The 13,582-nt window shown below is 36.5% G+C and overlaps 1 protein-coding gene across 1 annotated transcript in view; it reads left to right on the plus strand.

The window, feature by feature from the left end:
* LOC106052590 (uncharacterized) overlaps positions 1-13,582 on the plus strand; it is a 67,267-nt gene that overhangs the window by 12,355 nt on the left and 41,330 nt on the right. Inside the window, exon 2 of the mRNA XM_056010751.1 lies at positions 4,064-4,180. Within this exon, the coding sequence (XP_055866726.1) occupies positions 4,064-4,180 (117 nt within the window). The remainder of the gene's footprint in view (positions 1-4,063; positions 4,181-13,582) is intronic.

Below are 13,582 nucleotides of genomic sequence, written 5' to 3' on the forward strand. Positions count from 1 at the left end.
CCAGATTTTGAAATCCTGCAGTTGTCAAATATGATCAGTATCAACATCAAGGGTTCGTAGTCTCAAGACATGAGGCAATGAGAGCGGCCAGCATGAAAGAGCACAAAGCAAACAAAAGGCTAAGAGAAGAAGTAGGCTTATCTGCAGTAGACCCAACTTACTCATGCGAACGAAGAGCTATATAAGCTTGTGAAACGCTTAGTGACTGCAGTACTAATAGACCCAGCAAATGCATTTTTTTGTGTTTCGCGCTGCTGCAAGTGCCCCGTTTATCCAAATCACCAATTTAACTCGGAGCAGGGTAGGTGAAGAACTTTCTTATATCCTCTTCCATTGTCAACTGATGGCTGTGTTGAAGCTGTAATTTTATTCAACGCTTACACTGACCGACCAACTTCGCAAGACATAAAATACATTTACCAAGATGACTACTCTTCACTCTTGTTCATAAAAAAATTCATATTGAAAGATAACTGGTAAGGATTTTTCCTTCATGGCACGCAAAATCACATTCTAGGTCTATAAAATGCTTCTAATGACATGCGTCTCTAGAAGCCTCTGACGACCAGTCTAGGTGCTAAAACTGGCTAAAACTAGGAATCTAGGGGGATGCTTGTATATGAATGTCCATCAATTTCTGATTAGCCTAGGCTAGCCTATTACAATGATAACGTATTCTTAGAACTGTACTTTAGTTGAAGCATTGCTTGTTAAGCTTTTACATAGAAGTTAATTGATTTGAACGTGCAAATAATTGGTTTCAATTTGGCAAATCAGAATCCAGGGTTGTGCACGTACAGCATCTTGCTCATCCCTGCTAGTGCTAATGTGCTTTATGTTTGAAACTAAATCTAATAGAGAATATTCTGATATTACGCAAGGACTTAGAAGATAGGGGGGGGGGCATACAAATTTGTTACGATTTGTTATAAAGGGGGAGGTTAATCCTCATATATATTGCTCATTATTTTAGTCTGCATTTGCTCTTATCAGAAAGTTCAAGTAACATAAATTGGTTTTGGTCAAAAATGTTTCAAAGACCAAACAAAACAAACCCGAAATTGAAAAATTGGTACTGTATAGTTTATTTGTGACTTTTGGCAGTCTATAGCTTATTGGTAAAAGGAACTTCTAGACTACTGAAGTAAATTGAATAGATTTCTCTTTAAAAAAAAGTAATCATTTTTTTTGTAAATGTAATAGTTAGTATGACAGAACTTACATAACTTAGCAATACAGTTGTAGAAAAAATATTTTTGACAAAAAATCTAAAACCATTTGCATAAGAGTTAAAAAAAATTGTATCTACCTTACTAAAAAGCCTCCCGTGTTTGTTACTATTAATAGTGAGTAGTTGTAAAAATGCTATATTTTTATGAAAAAACTGCTTGCATAACTTATGTCCTCTGGAGCTGAATAAACTTCTGCTATAAATGGTGAGCTGATGGTATTGAAAACTTTGTTCTTGACGTCTTAAAATTTGCATTTATAATTTCACAATAAAGGAATCCAAATAAATTTTACTAGAAATAGTTTCACCTTTTAGCAAAAGAAAATGACAAAACCTTTTTTCTGTTGCTTGCCTGGTGAAATGAGAAAGCTGTTTGAAAAAGATTTAACATGCACTTACGTTTCACATGCTAACAACCCATTGCATTAATGACCATGACAAAACATGAAATCCACTGTTCATTAGAACTATTAGTAACAAAATCACAGTCAATGTCTTTCAAGGAACATAACATTTTTTTCCTTCAGCTTTTAAATTCTACTCATTTCCTTGTCTGGGGATACATCAGAATAGTTTGTCTTTAAATCTTCACGTACTTTTCAGAAGACCCCTAGTTCACATCAGTTTGATTACTAAAATTTGTGGGTCAATAATAAATTGATATTTTATGCAACTTTGCAAACTTTCCTGTTTAGAGTTTTTAGTTGGAATATTCTTTATTTAGAAAAAAACAACAAACAAAACGCTTTTCTCTGTCAAAGATCGAGCTCCATCAGTTGTTACACTTGCCATCTTGTTCCAAACTTACCAAACACTCAACACAGTTCTTTATAGCACTGAATAAATACTGGCCTCTGACCTGTGCAATTCTACTAACCCTTTTCTTTTGCAAAACAAACACTCTCCTCCTACTCTTCTGCATGCTAGCAATGGTTCTTTATCACGACCAGATCTTTCTTTAGTCTGCTAATTTGGAATCTGTCATAACTTAACAAGTACTAGGCGATATTGGTAGTGACCATCTTCCAATATTACTTTCTAAAATCAAAACCAAGACCACCAAAGAGCTACGAAAGTGGTGCTATATTAAAGCTAATTGGGAAGGATATGAGACAGCTGTCGACAATGCCCTTGAAAAAATCCATATAGAGTCTAGCTCTGTCGACTTTGTATACCGTCAAATAACAGCGGTCCTGGGAATGGCTAAAACGTTTATTCCTCGAACTTATCCTTGTAAAAAAAAGCAAGAACTTTTGGACAGCTGAAATCAACAAACTTGTTACGGGCCGGAAAAGGGCACACCAAAAAGTCCAAAAGAACCCAAACAATTCAACACTCAGGCCGAAATATAGCAGATTCAGTCTACTAGTCAAAACGTCTGTTAACAGGGAAAACGTAGGACTAACACCTGTGCAAAGTTAGACCTAAAGGATAGCTCTAAGGCTAAGGCCTGGAGTCTTCTGAGAAATCTCGAAAATGCTGGGCGTACGAAAACAGCAACCCCAGTATCTTCACCCAGTAGGGTAACCCTTTCATCAAAGAAGAAAATTGCCACCTTGTTCAAGATATTTTGCTAAGATCAACTGCCAAGCCATTGATAAAGCTCGCAAAGCTGATGGAAAAAAAATGACCGAAAGGAACCACAGACCGAAAGTGCTGAGGGAACGATGGATTCCTCCTTCTCAATAGGCGAGCTATATTATGCTGCCATAAGGAAATGCCAGCTCAAAAAGGCTCCCGGGCCGGATGGTATTACCCCGAAATGCTCAAGCATGTAGGGGGGAAAGGAAGGGCCGTGCTCTTGGCATTTATAAATAGAGCCTGGGCAGATGGTCATCTGTCCAGGGCCTGGAAACGTGCCACCATTATTCCTATACCAAAAAAGGGAAAAAGATCCTTACACTGCTGAGAGCTACAAGCCCATCTCACTCACATCTTGTACCCGGTATGGGAAAGATGGCTGAAAAAATGGTAAATGAGAGTCTGGTTTGGTACCTTGAGAGTGCCCGTCATATGACTCCAGAACAGGCGGCTGGTTTCAGGGCTGGAATGTCGGCTATAGACCAAGTCAACATCTTTGTGCAGAGCATAGTAGATGGATTCCAAAGGACCGAAAGCACATACGCAGTCTTCATTGACTTAAAACAGGCATATGATAAAGTATGGCTGCCTGGTTTGCTTCATAAGATACGAGTCGTGGGGGTGCGGGGACGGATATATTACTGCATTAGAGACAAGAGCGTACAAGAAGAACAAGGATGTACGGAGAAGTCTCAGGGGAAAAGACCCTCGAGCACGGTCTCCCCCAGGGCTCCGTCCTGTCATGCGTCCTTTTCACGGCTTTCATAAATGACCTACCGGCTCAGCTAAAATGCCATGTGCTATATGCTGATGATATTGTCCTTTGGAAATCCTGAAGGAGCGCAACCCGTATACAAAAAGTGTTGCAAGAAGATTTCCTCAGCTTGGTTGGAAATGCAGAAGACGTATCCAGATGCAGTCTTTTATGCATCATGCCAATAGACTATGTGAAAAAGCTCAAATGGAGTTTGATGATGACGGACTGTATTGAAACTTTTTAGACTGAGACAGTTTCAATTATTTATATACGAGTGATTGAATAGTTTAATATATTCGCATTTTTATATGTGTATATACCATAGACACAAACTGATTTCTGTAGGTGTCCGCGGGCCGCATAAAACACTCCGGGGGGCTGCATGTGGCCCTCGGTCCTTTATTTGCGTACACTTATTCTAGATTCATTTCATCATCTGTTCCATAAATTGTATATGAATAGCCTTGTCGTAAGCTTCCATTTTTGTCTACCAGGTCGCCATTAAAATTGTGGATAAGAGCCAACTTGACGAAGATAATCTCGGGAAAATTTACAGAGAAATAGAAATAATGAAACTACTGAGACACCCCCATATAATACGTCTGTACCAGGTAAGCAGTTTGCAATTCTTTAAACGTATTTAGATTGTTTAAAACACTTAGGCAGTTTTCAATTCTAATCAGTTTTCAATTCTAATCCTAACCCGTTGATTATAATATATTGTTTCTTCTGCCTGGAACATCCCCTCCTTTTTTTAAATAATAAAAAAATGAAAACGAGTCATATCAACGATCCCACAACATACTTTTTAAGCCCGTGAATCAACTCATCTGTCGCAATGAAATGAAACGGCCTTCATTCTCTCTGTTTCTCTATTATTATTTTTTTTTACAAATTATTACAAAGACAATCCTTAAAACATTTTCATTTCTTAGCATCCTCCCATTGATCGACCCTTCACCATAGACGTTTCAGCTTTTGAATTCCATATATAACACAATTGGTTAGTTTTAGTTTTATTATTATTGCCGAATTGCCGAAAATAATAGAAAGCTTGCCGTTTTTTGTGCTTTGATGTGTTCAGGCTTCGAATCTGTCAAAACTGCCTCTTCGCTATAATGTGGTAAAAGGAACCTCTGTGGCATTTTACATTTTTCTCGAGAGACGATCTTTTCCCTTTGCAACCTCTTATCTTATCTTATATAATACAGACGTTACTTAAAAAAAAGAAGATGATTACGTCCTACGCGTCATGCATTCAGTCATGCATATTAACCAATGACTTAAATTCAGCCAAGTCACTGGTTTTCCTGGCTAGCTCAGGCAACCCATTCCATGCTCTAATAGCACTAGGGAAGAAGGAGTATTTGTACAAATTAGTCCTAGCATATGGGATGAGGAATGTGCCTTTATCTTTGTGTCTTTCTGAGTATTTAATTAAATTTTGTTTTTGTATTTGAAGATTATGGTTCAGTGTTTTATGTATAATTGCTACTTTACTTTTGCGTCTTATGTCCTGAAGACTTTCTAAATTTAGTGATTTAACTAAAGGTGTTACTCTAGTCAAAAGTGAATATTCGTTTGTTATGAATCTCACTGCTCTATTTTGAGTCTGTTCCAGTTTCTTAATGTATTCTTGAGTTGAGGGGTCCCAAACAGAGGATGCATATTCTATTATTGGCCTAACCAAGGTTAAATAACATTTTAGTTTTATGTTCTTATTTGATTTATAGAAATTTCTTTTAATAAATCCTAATGCTTTGTTTGATTTTTTGATAGTTTCATCAATATGGGATTCCATGAAGTTTTTCATTTATTATTACACCTAGGTATTTTGCGTTTTTAGTTTGTGTTACTGGTTTACCATGAATAAGATAAGTGGAATTAATTTGTTTTAGCTTTTTTGTTACTCTTAATAACTGACATTTTTTTCTGGGTGGAAAGACATGCTCCAATTTGATTCCCAATTCTGTAATTCATCTAATTCTCTTTGTAAAATTTCTGTATTTTGTGTTGTTTTATTGTTCTATATATTATGCAATCATCTGCGAATAATCTGACTTTTGTTCCTGAACTTATGCAATTTGGTAAATCGTTTATGTAAATAAGAAATAGTATTGGACCTAAGACTGTTCCTTGTGGTACGCCTGAGATTACTGTTATTGATGTTGATTTAGAGCCATTTATTATTACAGTTTGTTCTCTCCCTATCAGGAAATCTTTAATCCACTGATGCAATGGACATTCAATGCCAAAATATTTAAATTTTTTAAGCACACTATGGTGGTGAACTTTATCAAAAGCTTTGGAAAAATCTAGTAAGATAGCATCTATTTGCTCATTGTTATCTAAACCTTTGGAAAAATCATCAATTAGTCCTGTTAGTTGTGTTTCACATGATCTATATTTCCTAAAGCCATGTTCGTATGGAGTAAGGACATTATGTTTGTCTAAGTGGTTTATGATGTTACTACATATTATGTGTTCTAGGATTTTACATGTGATGTTGGTGATACTGGTCTGTAGTTTCGTGGGTCTGATTTTTCTCCTTTTTTTGAATAGATGGGTGACATTAGCTTCTTTCCAGTCCTTTGGTACTCTGCCCTGGTTAAGAGATGCCTGAAAAAATATTTTGAACACTAGTGCTAGCTCATTGCTTTGTTCTTTGAGTAATCTGGCTAGAATACCAACAGGTCCAGATGCTTTATTAGGTTTGATGTTGGCTAATAGTTTTTGGATTCCCTTTTCTTGTACTTCTATATCTCCTATGTTGTCTACTTGGTTCAAATTAAGTAATATATCTTTGTCTCATAACAACTTCTTGTGTGACTAAAGAGGCCAATCCTTGATACACAGCTGCGATCGCAGGTTGGGCATATGTATCACCAGGCGCCGTTGCATTTTCACCCTTCTTTCTGCTTTTGTTGTGTGTGACATCTGCAATCCGTGACAATTCCTGGTAAAAGGAACCAGTTTACGAAATTTCATGCGAATCGTTTTGCTAGTATAAGAGATCCCTTTAATACATGAGTCAGTGAGAGGTATTTTACAAATATAATATAGATATGCTTAAGAGTATCATAATTTGATGGAAGTTTTCTGGCTAGGGATTTTCTGCAAGATTGTCGGATATATTCGGCATGCCGGCAAAGTCAAAGTTAAAAAAAAAAAGCTTGACGGCAAACGCCAGTCCGACTGATTAGCGGCTCGGTATTGGACTTTATTTTCAATGCAATAACTCTAGACTACTACTAGTCTATTAGGCTTTGTTGGCGTTCAAACTAAAAATTAATAATAAGTTGAATTTAAAGAAAGACAAGAAGTTAATTTCTTAAGTTACGGTGCATGCGCTTTCGTACTTTCACTTTTTATCAAAACTATAAACAACAAGGTTACAAAAGACAGTTTGTGTGGAAACATAAACTCAAAATCGGCCTCCGAAGTGGTTCACCCAGGCAGGCTTCAATATTTTCAGAAAGAACATCAGAATGAAATTATATCAAAGACAAATGAGAGATAAGAATGGAGAAAGAAGGTTGACAGATCTTGTGTAGGGCCCCAACTGTCCATCAGATCAAAGGATAGGTGCAAGTGAATGCAAAGTTAGATGTGAACCTGGCCTAACTAGTTCCCCTTTCAGACCTTGTGGTCTATAGGGCAGATGATGTAAAGTTCATCTGTTTTTGTGGCCTACGGTTAACGAGGGTGTCATGTAGCCATCACAACGATCAACCGCCTTTACTTTTCCCCAACTAATGTCAAGTACCCATTACAGCTGGGTGGACTCAGAGGCGCCCAAGGATTCCGAAGTAGAAAATCCCAGTCTTCACCAGGATTCGAACCCAGGACCCCCGGTTCGGAAGCCAAGCGCTTTACCACTCAGCTACCGCGCCTCTCCTGGCCTAACTGAAGTCTTATAATTGATGTAATTGTTTTGAAAAGGCTCAATCTCTTTCCTCAGAATTTGCGCTATTCAGTTTTAGCTTTATCATCATAGGAATCCTTGGGCCTTAGGCCTCTTTTCTTTGCCTCTTTTTTGGGCTTTATGTGCCTCTTTTATGGGCCATCTTGCCTCTTTTGTGGGCTTTTTTATTTTTTTTATTTTTTTATTTGTAAGTTATCATAATTCACAAGTATTAAAACATAAACAATTGAAAAGTGATTCACCTAAAAATATAATAATAGTAATAGAAATATTATTTAATATCAAAGACATACTACCTAACCAATGAACCCCCTAAAGACAGAAAAATGATACAAGTATCCTCTACTCCAGAACAATCAACACAATATCAGATATCCCTGACCCCCAACACCCTATTTCTGGAAAACTACATGAGCATTGTACAGGTATATGAAAATCAAACTAGATAATTCTCTACCCTAAAGTCCATTATTTTTCTAAATGTTAATTCCAAGTGATTAGGATCAAACACCTTATTATTATGTAGACATTTGAGCCAGCTAGCCCAAACAAGATTCCTGTATTCGGAAACAATAATCAAGTTAAAGTTATGTATCATTTTATTTTTTAGTTTTGGCAGCTTGTTTAAAATAATAGACAAGTTAACATTTACATAATTGCCACAGTTTGCTTCCAATAGGTCCATTACAGTACTTCTAACTTGAAGGAATAATGGACATTCCAAATACATATGTTTCTCATTATCAGCATTTTCAAGGTGGCATAATATACATTCACGGTCATTTGCCCGTCTTCTAACCATAGGGGTCATCCCAAGGATAAGTCTATAACTTATCTCTCTAGCTTTTGGTGGGATATGTTTGCTGTGTAGGTTTATGAATGTGTCCTTGAATTCTGTCACCCCAAGAACTCTCCCCCACTTAATCCTATTCACTAGGCTTTCATGTAACAGCTTTTTAAGTGTTGTGTATGATTTTTTTGCTTTGTTGTGTATTAAATGTTCATTACCAGGTAAAATTCTTGAAATAGATCCTAAAAAAAAAATCCCGCAAATGAAAATGTTCAAGAAAATGCAGTTTACAAGATTACTATTCGTTTTAAATTAGGTCTAACTTATAATGCATACTATTTAGCTTTTTCTCTTTAAAAAACTGCTTGCATAAGTGATTTAAAAAATTAGATTTTCGCTTTCAGAAAAAAAAAGTAGCCGTTGCATCAGAACTTTGAATGGTCTAAAATATTGTGATGTCGGATTTTCAGTACCTTTTCTAGTTTACGAGATCTAAACGGGACGGACAGACATTCCACACAAAACTAATAGCGTCTTTTCCCCTTTTCGGGGCCTCTAAAAGTGTCAAAATAAATATCTAAGGCTAAGGCCTAAGACGCCTAAGTAGATCTAATAAGTTTTATCTGCCGGCATGCAACATTCAATTAATTATGGAATTTTCTCTTCTTAAAAAAATGAAACCATATCTAGAGGCTAGATTTAGTCTAGAGATCTAGATCTATTCTACATCTAAAAATTTATTATTAATGGGATAGTTGCAAGTTAAGAAAACAAAGGTATATCTACAATATGGCATGTTGCATTTTTTTTTTACAAAGCCAATTTCTTATTTCTTTTAGGTATGATTTGAACCATGGGCATAGCCAGGGGATTTGGGGGTTCAACCCCCCCCCCTCCCCGCAATTTTTTTAAAAAAGAAATTAAACATTGAAAGGTCAAAATTTAAATGTCACTAAGATATTAAAGAATGTCTCTGAATCCTTTAGCAAGCCTTCAACTATTTCTTACCATCTGTGTATATATGGCGTCATGTGAAAAAATGATTTTTAAAAATATTAAAAATAAATTAAAGATTAGATACATTTAAGATAAGATAACTTTATTGATCCAATCAAATATAAATTCGGTTTGACTACAATTTACAACCTCAGCGTAACTACTGTTCAATAACAATATATATGCACAATATAGATGCATATTTAAGATCAAATTTAACTATTATTGAAAAGTTTTCAAGTTTGAAATGCAGAAAAAAACAAAACATTGTAATTTACTTCAGACCGCTTTGTTGCAAAAATGAACTATAGATGACTTGTAATTCTAATATAGAATCGACACTTCTTTTATAGTTATTTAACAATTAATTGATGTTGGTAAGTATTAAGTACAAATGTTTTATGACTTAACGGAAAAAAAAACGGCATTATTTTTGGCCCCGGGGGGGGGGGGGAGTTGACACCCTGAGCTGACCGCACCGGGTGACTCCCAAGCTAGTGATAATTCTATGAGCGTTCGTTGGTTTGTCGCTTACAAACAGCTAGAACAATTGAAACAATAAGACGTTTTATATTTTTACTTAATAAACTTATAAGGAATTTCTTATGTGAACAACTCAATCTAGCCTAACTGTTATTACAATATTCACTTATTTAACTTGAGATAGAGATCTCATATAAATGAAATATACTGATAATTTAAACGAAATTTAGCTCACCACAAAACAACGTCGTTACTCTTTCATACCTTAAGATTTCAAATTTGCATTTGCATTTCGTCATCCTCAAAGCATAAACACCAATCAATTGCTTAACCTCTTCTTACCGCCACCAGGAAACACACACACACTCTATAACACCCCTTTTTGTCAGGAAGTTGCAACCCCCCCCCCCCCCCCGCCCACCATGCGAGGTACTCGCCATCCCCAGCCCCGGGGGTAGGACCCAAAGTTTGAGAAACGCTGCATTAAAAATACTGATGATCAATAATGCAAAACAGAATTATAGTAATAATGTTCCAATACGGAATACTTCACAATTTTAAAAATTAAAACACTAAAAAGAAATGCAAACACCGTTATATATAACTTAAATATTAAGTAGTTCTTATATTAAATATTTATAAAACAGATTCCATTTTTAACTGATTTTACAACGAAAAGAAGATAGTTATATTTAATTTTAAATTTTAAATTATAACACTAAATTAACTTAATGTAGATTTATATCTACGTTCTATAATCGGCCAAAAATATACTACTCTAACAGCCATTTCAAATAAAAGTGACTATATTTTAAAATTGACTTTCTACTTACTAGATCTACTTACAAGGCAAATATCGCTAACAGCCCGCGCGTATGGAAAAACCCCTGGGAATATCTCTCGCGCCTTTTTTCTTCTTTTTAAAGTTTCCAAAATACCCCCATCCTTTCCGATTTTTTTCAAAGGATAATGGAATCATTAGAATTTAAATAAAATATTTAAGTAATTTTGTTATTATTATTAAAACAAAAATAAAAAAAAAGGGATGTACAAATTGCAAAATTAGTTCGGTTAAGAGAAGGAGGGTTCGTTCGGTTCGGTTCGTACCGAGCAGTTTCAAAGTTCGGGTTCGGTTCGGTCATAAGTGAGGTTCGAGTTCGGTTATAAGTGAGGTTCGAGTTCGGTTCGTGTTCGGTTCGTTTCCCATCTCTAGTTTAAACCCCCTCCTTCAGAGGGCTTTTTAAAGTTTAAAACCCCTCCTGATGGTTTTGAGTTTAAATACCCCCATTGAAAACCTCTCTCTTCAATTTTATTCTAAAGCAACCTGCAGTCACCTAATTCTATGAGCGTGGCTAAGGGCGTATTGAATTAAAAAAAAAAAAACTCCACAGATTTTTTTAGTTTAACCCCCCCCCCCCCCCCCGATGATCTAGAGTACTAGACGATAAAAATTCCTTTTCGATATAAAATTTTAAATCTAAAGCAAACTACAGTCACCTAATTCCAAGAGCTTAGCCAAGAGAGGTTAAAATTCTCTACCAGTGGCTCCATTAATAAAGTGCAGTGAATAGTCATCTGCTGAAATTGAAAAAGACTAAATGTGGCTCAACAAGGATGGCTAATACGGATTTTAGGAGTCAGTTATAGAGATGGGTCTCAATCAAGGAAATCCTATGCCGAACTGTGAGTCGACCTCTTAGTAAGGTTTTGACAGAGCGTCGCATGAGGTTTGCTGGACATGTTCTCCGACAAAATAAATTACGCTTAATAAGAGTTGTGATTACATGGAGGCCATTACGAGGAAAGCGCAAACAGGGACATCTTAGTACAACTTAGCGCCACACTTTCATGGAGGTCCTCAGAGAAGGTGGGAAGAGGCTTCAGACATTGAAAGTGAAAGATTTTTGTGGAAGCAGCTTGCCACCCAATGCGCCGAACGACGTGGGGAGTGTCTAAGTCAGTAAGAATAGCACATAAGGTTTAAAAAAAAACTTTTTAATAGCAGGATAATGCATGTAGATACCTCAGAAAATGAATTTTGTTGGCTTTCAATACCGGTAATAGTGCTTGGCTCACAGCGCTCCCCCACTAGCTCAGCTTAGGAAGAACCTATTCGATGGTACAATAAACAACTTCCGAAAGAATGAAGGGTCAAAATGTAATAAAGATTAATTATGTACGTACACGCACACAAGCACACATATTTTTTTTTGTCCCCGGGCGGGGGTGGGGGGGGGGGGTCGGCGAGAAATCCCCCCAACACTGCTTTTCATCAAAATGGGAACAATTTCATCAGTTGCAACTTATACTTAACACAGGACAGCGTACAAGTATCTCCTCCTTATCTAAAACCAGTTTGTTTCCATCAGCACTGAATTTGAGAGATGAGCCTTTTGGTTGTGGACCATAAACAGCTTTAGTGGGCTTAATGAATAGGCCTATTATTGAGTTGTTATTGTCTGCGTATGTCCGGATTTCTTCTGCCTTTATGCTGAACTACGACTCCTTCAAGAGTTTGTTTCGCTGTGCATGTCTTTTAGTATGAGTGTAGCATTCTGTTTTGGGGGCAAGCTGGCTTGCAGCGATAAGCCTTGTTGCAGTTTTGACTGTATTTCTGTAGCTCTTTGATTTGCACATTATTTTTATTGAACCAGTCTTGTTGCTTGCGTTTTGGCTGACCTAGGGAAACTGCTATCCAGAGTAAACTTAGTCCTCCAGCAGTGTATATGTTTGTCAGCTTGTAGGCTGAGCACATTTCTGAAAACAATACGCCATTGCAGTTGCTGGAATCAATGCCTTCTCTGCCTAGAACATTCTCCAGACTATCGAGTCGCCCATTATATATCTATTCTAGTCATTTTATTTATCAGAGATCAGAACTGTGTTGAAAGTTTCCTTGATATTATCTGGGTTGGGCAAAGTTGGGGTATATCCTTTATGAGAGTTCGGCAAGCTTGTTGACTAGTTTTATTTTCACTGCAAAGCCAACAGCAACTTTACATCTTTCCTCCCTTTTTTTTTGTTTTACCTATCCAGAAAAAAAAGTATAACTGCTCCAACTTCCGTAATTTTACCTTCATCTGCAAGAGGCTTTTGACTCAAAGCAGCAATATCTAGTACATTGCCACAAGGTCAGAGGGCCGATTGGATTTAGCATGCTCTAGAAGATTGTTGTAATTCCAACATCCGAATGTGAGTTCATGTACTTTGGTTGGTTTCCTATTTGGACTTAGTTTCTTTCGACATTTCTCGCATTAATGGGATCTCCTCCAGCTTCGGGAGACTGGTCATGGTCATATGAGACAGGTAACATTTAGGACACCTTTTCTAGCCCCTTCTTCCGCTTAGGAGGTAAGCAGTGTATACCTTAAAAGGGTTGCTTCGATGCTCAAATGGCTATCTCGGTCACTGGAAAAATTTGTAGCTATAGCTGCCAGTGTATCCACATCTTTCACTACTTGTTGACCAACGAAGATGAGATTGTGCTAATCTTGAAGAACGCCCTATTATTATACTTAACAGCCATTCCTTTTATCATTGAAACGCAGACAGGAGAAATGTTACATTACAAGAAACATTGCTGCCTCGCTAGTCATTACCTTTAGTAAGCAAGTTTAAAGACTTTTATTTAGAATAAAATGATTATTTTTCCATGACATCTTATTTTGATATTCTTTTAAAATTACTGCCAAAATTCTCGTTGTTGTGATCAACCTAACAGCCCTTCGTTATGGTTTTAGAAAAATAGATGTTATAAAAAAGCCTTATTAGTTGTATTTTAACAAAAGTCTACACTGATTATTACCTCTGTTTGTTATT

This window comes from Biomphalaria glabrata, chromosome 14, assembly GCF_947242115.1.
Source record: "Biomphalaria glabrata chromosome 14, xgBioGlab47.1, whole genome shotgun sequence".
Taxonomy (NCBI): domain Eukaryota; kingdom Metazoa; phylum Mollusca; class Gastropoda; family Planorbidae; genus Biomphalaria; species Biomphalaria glabrata.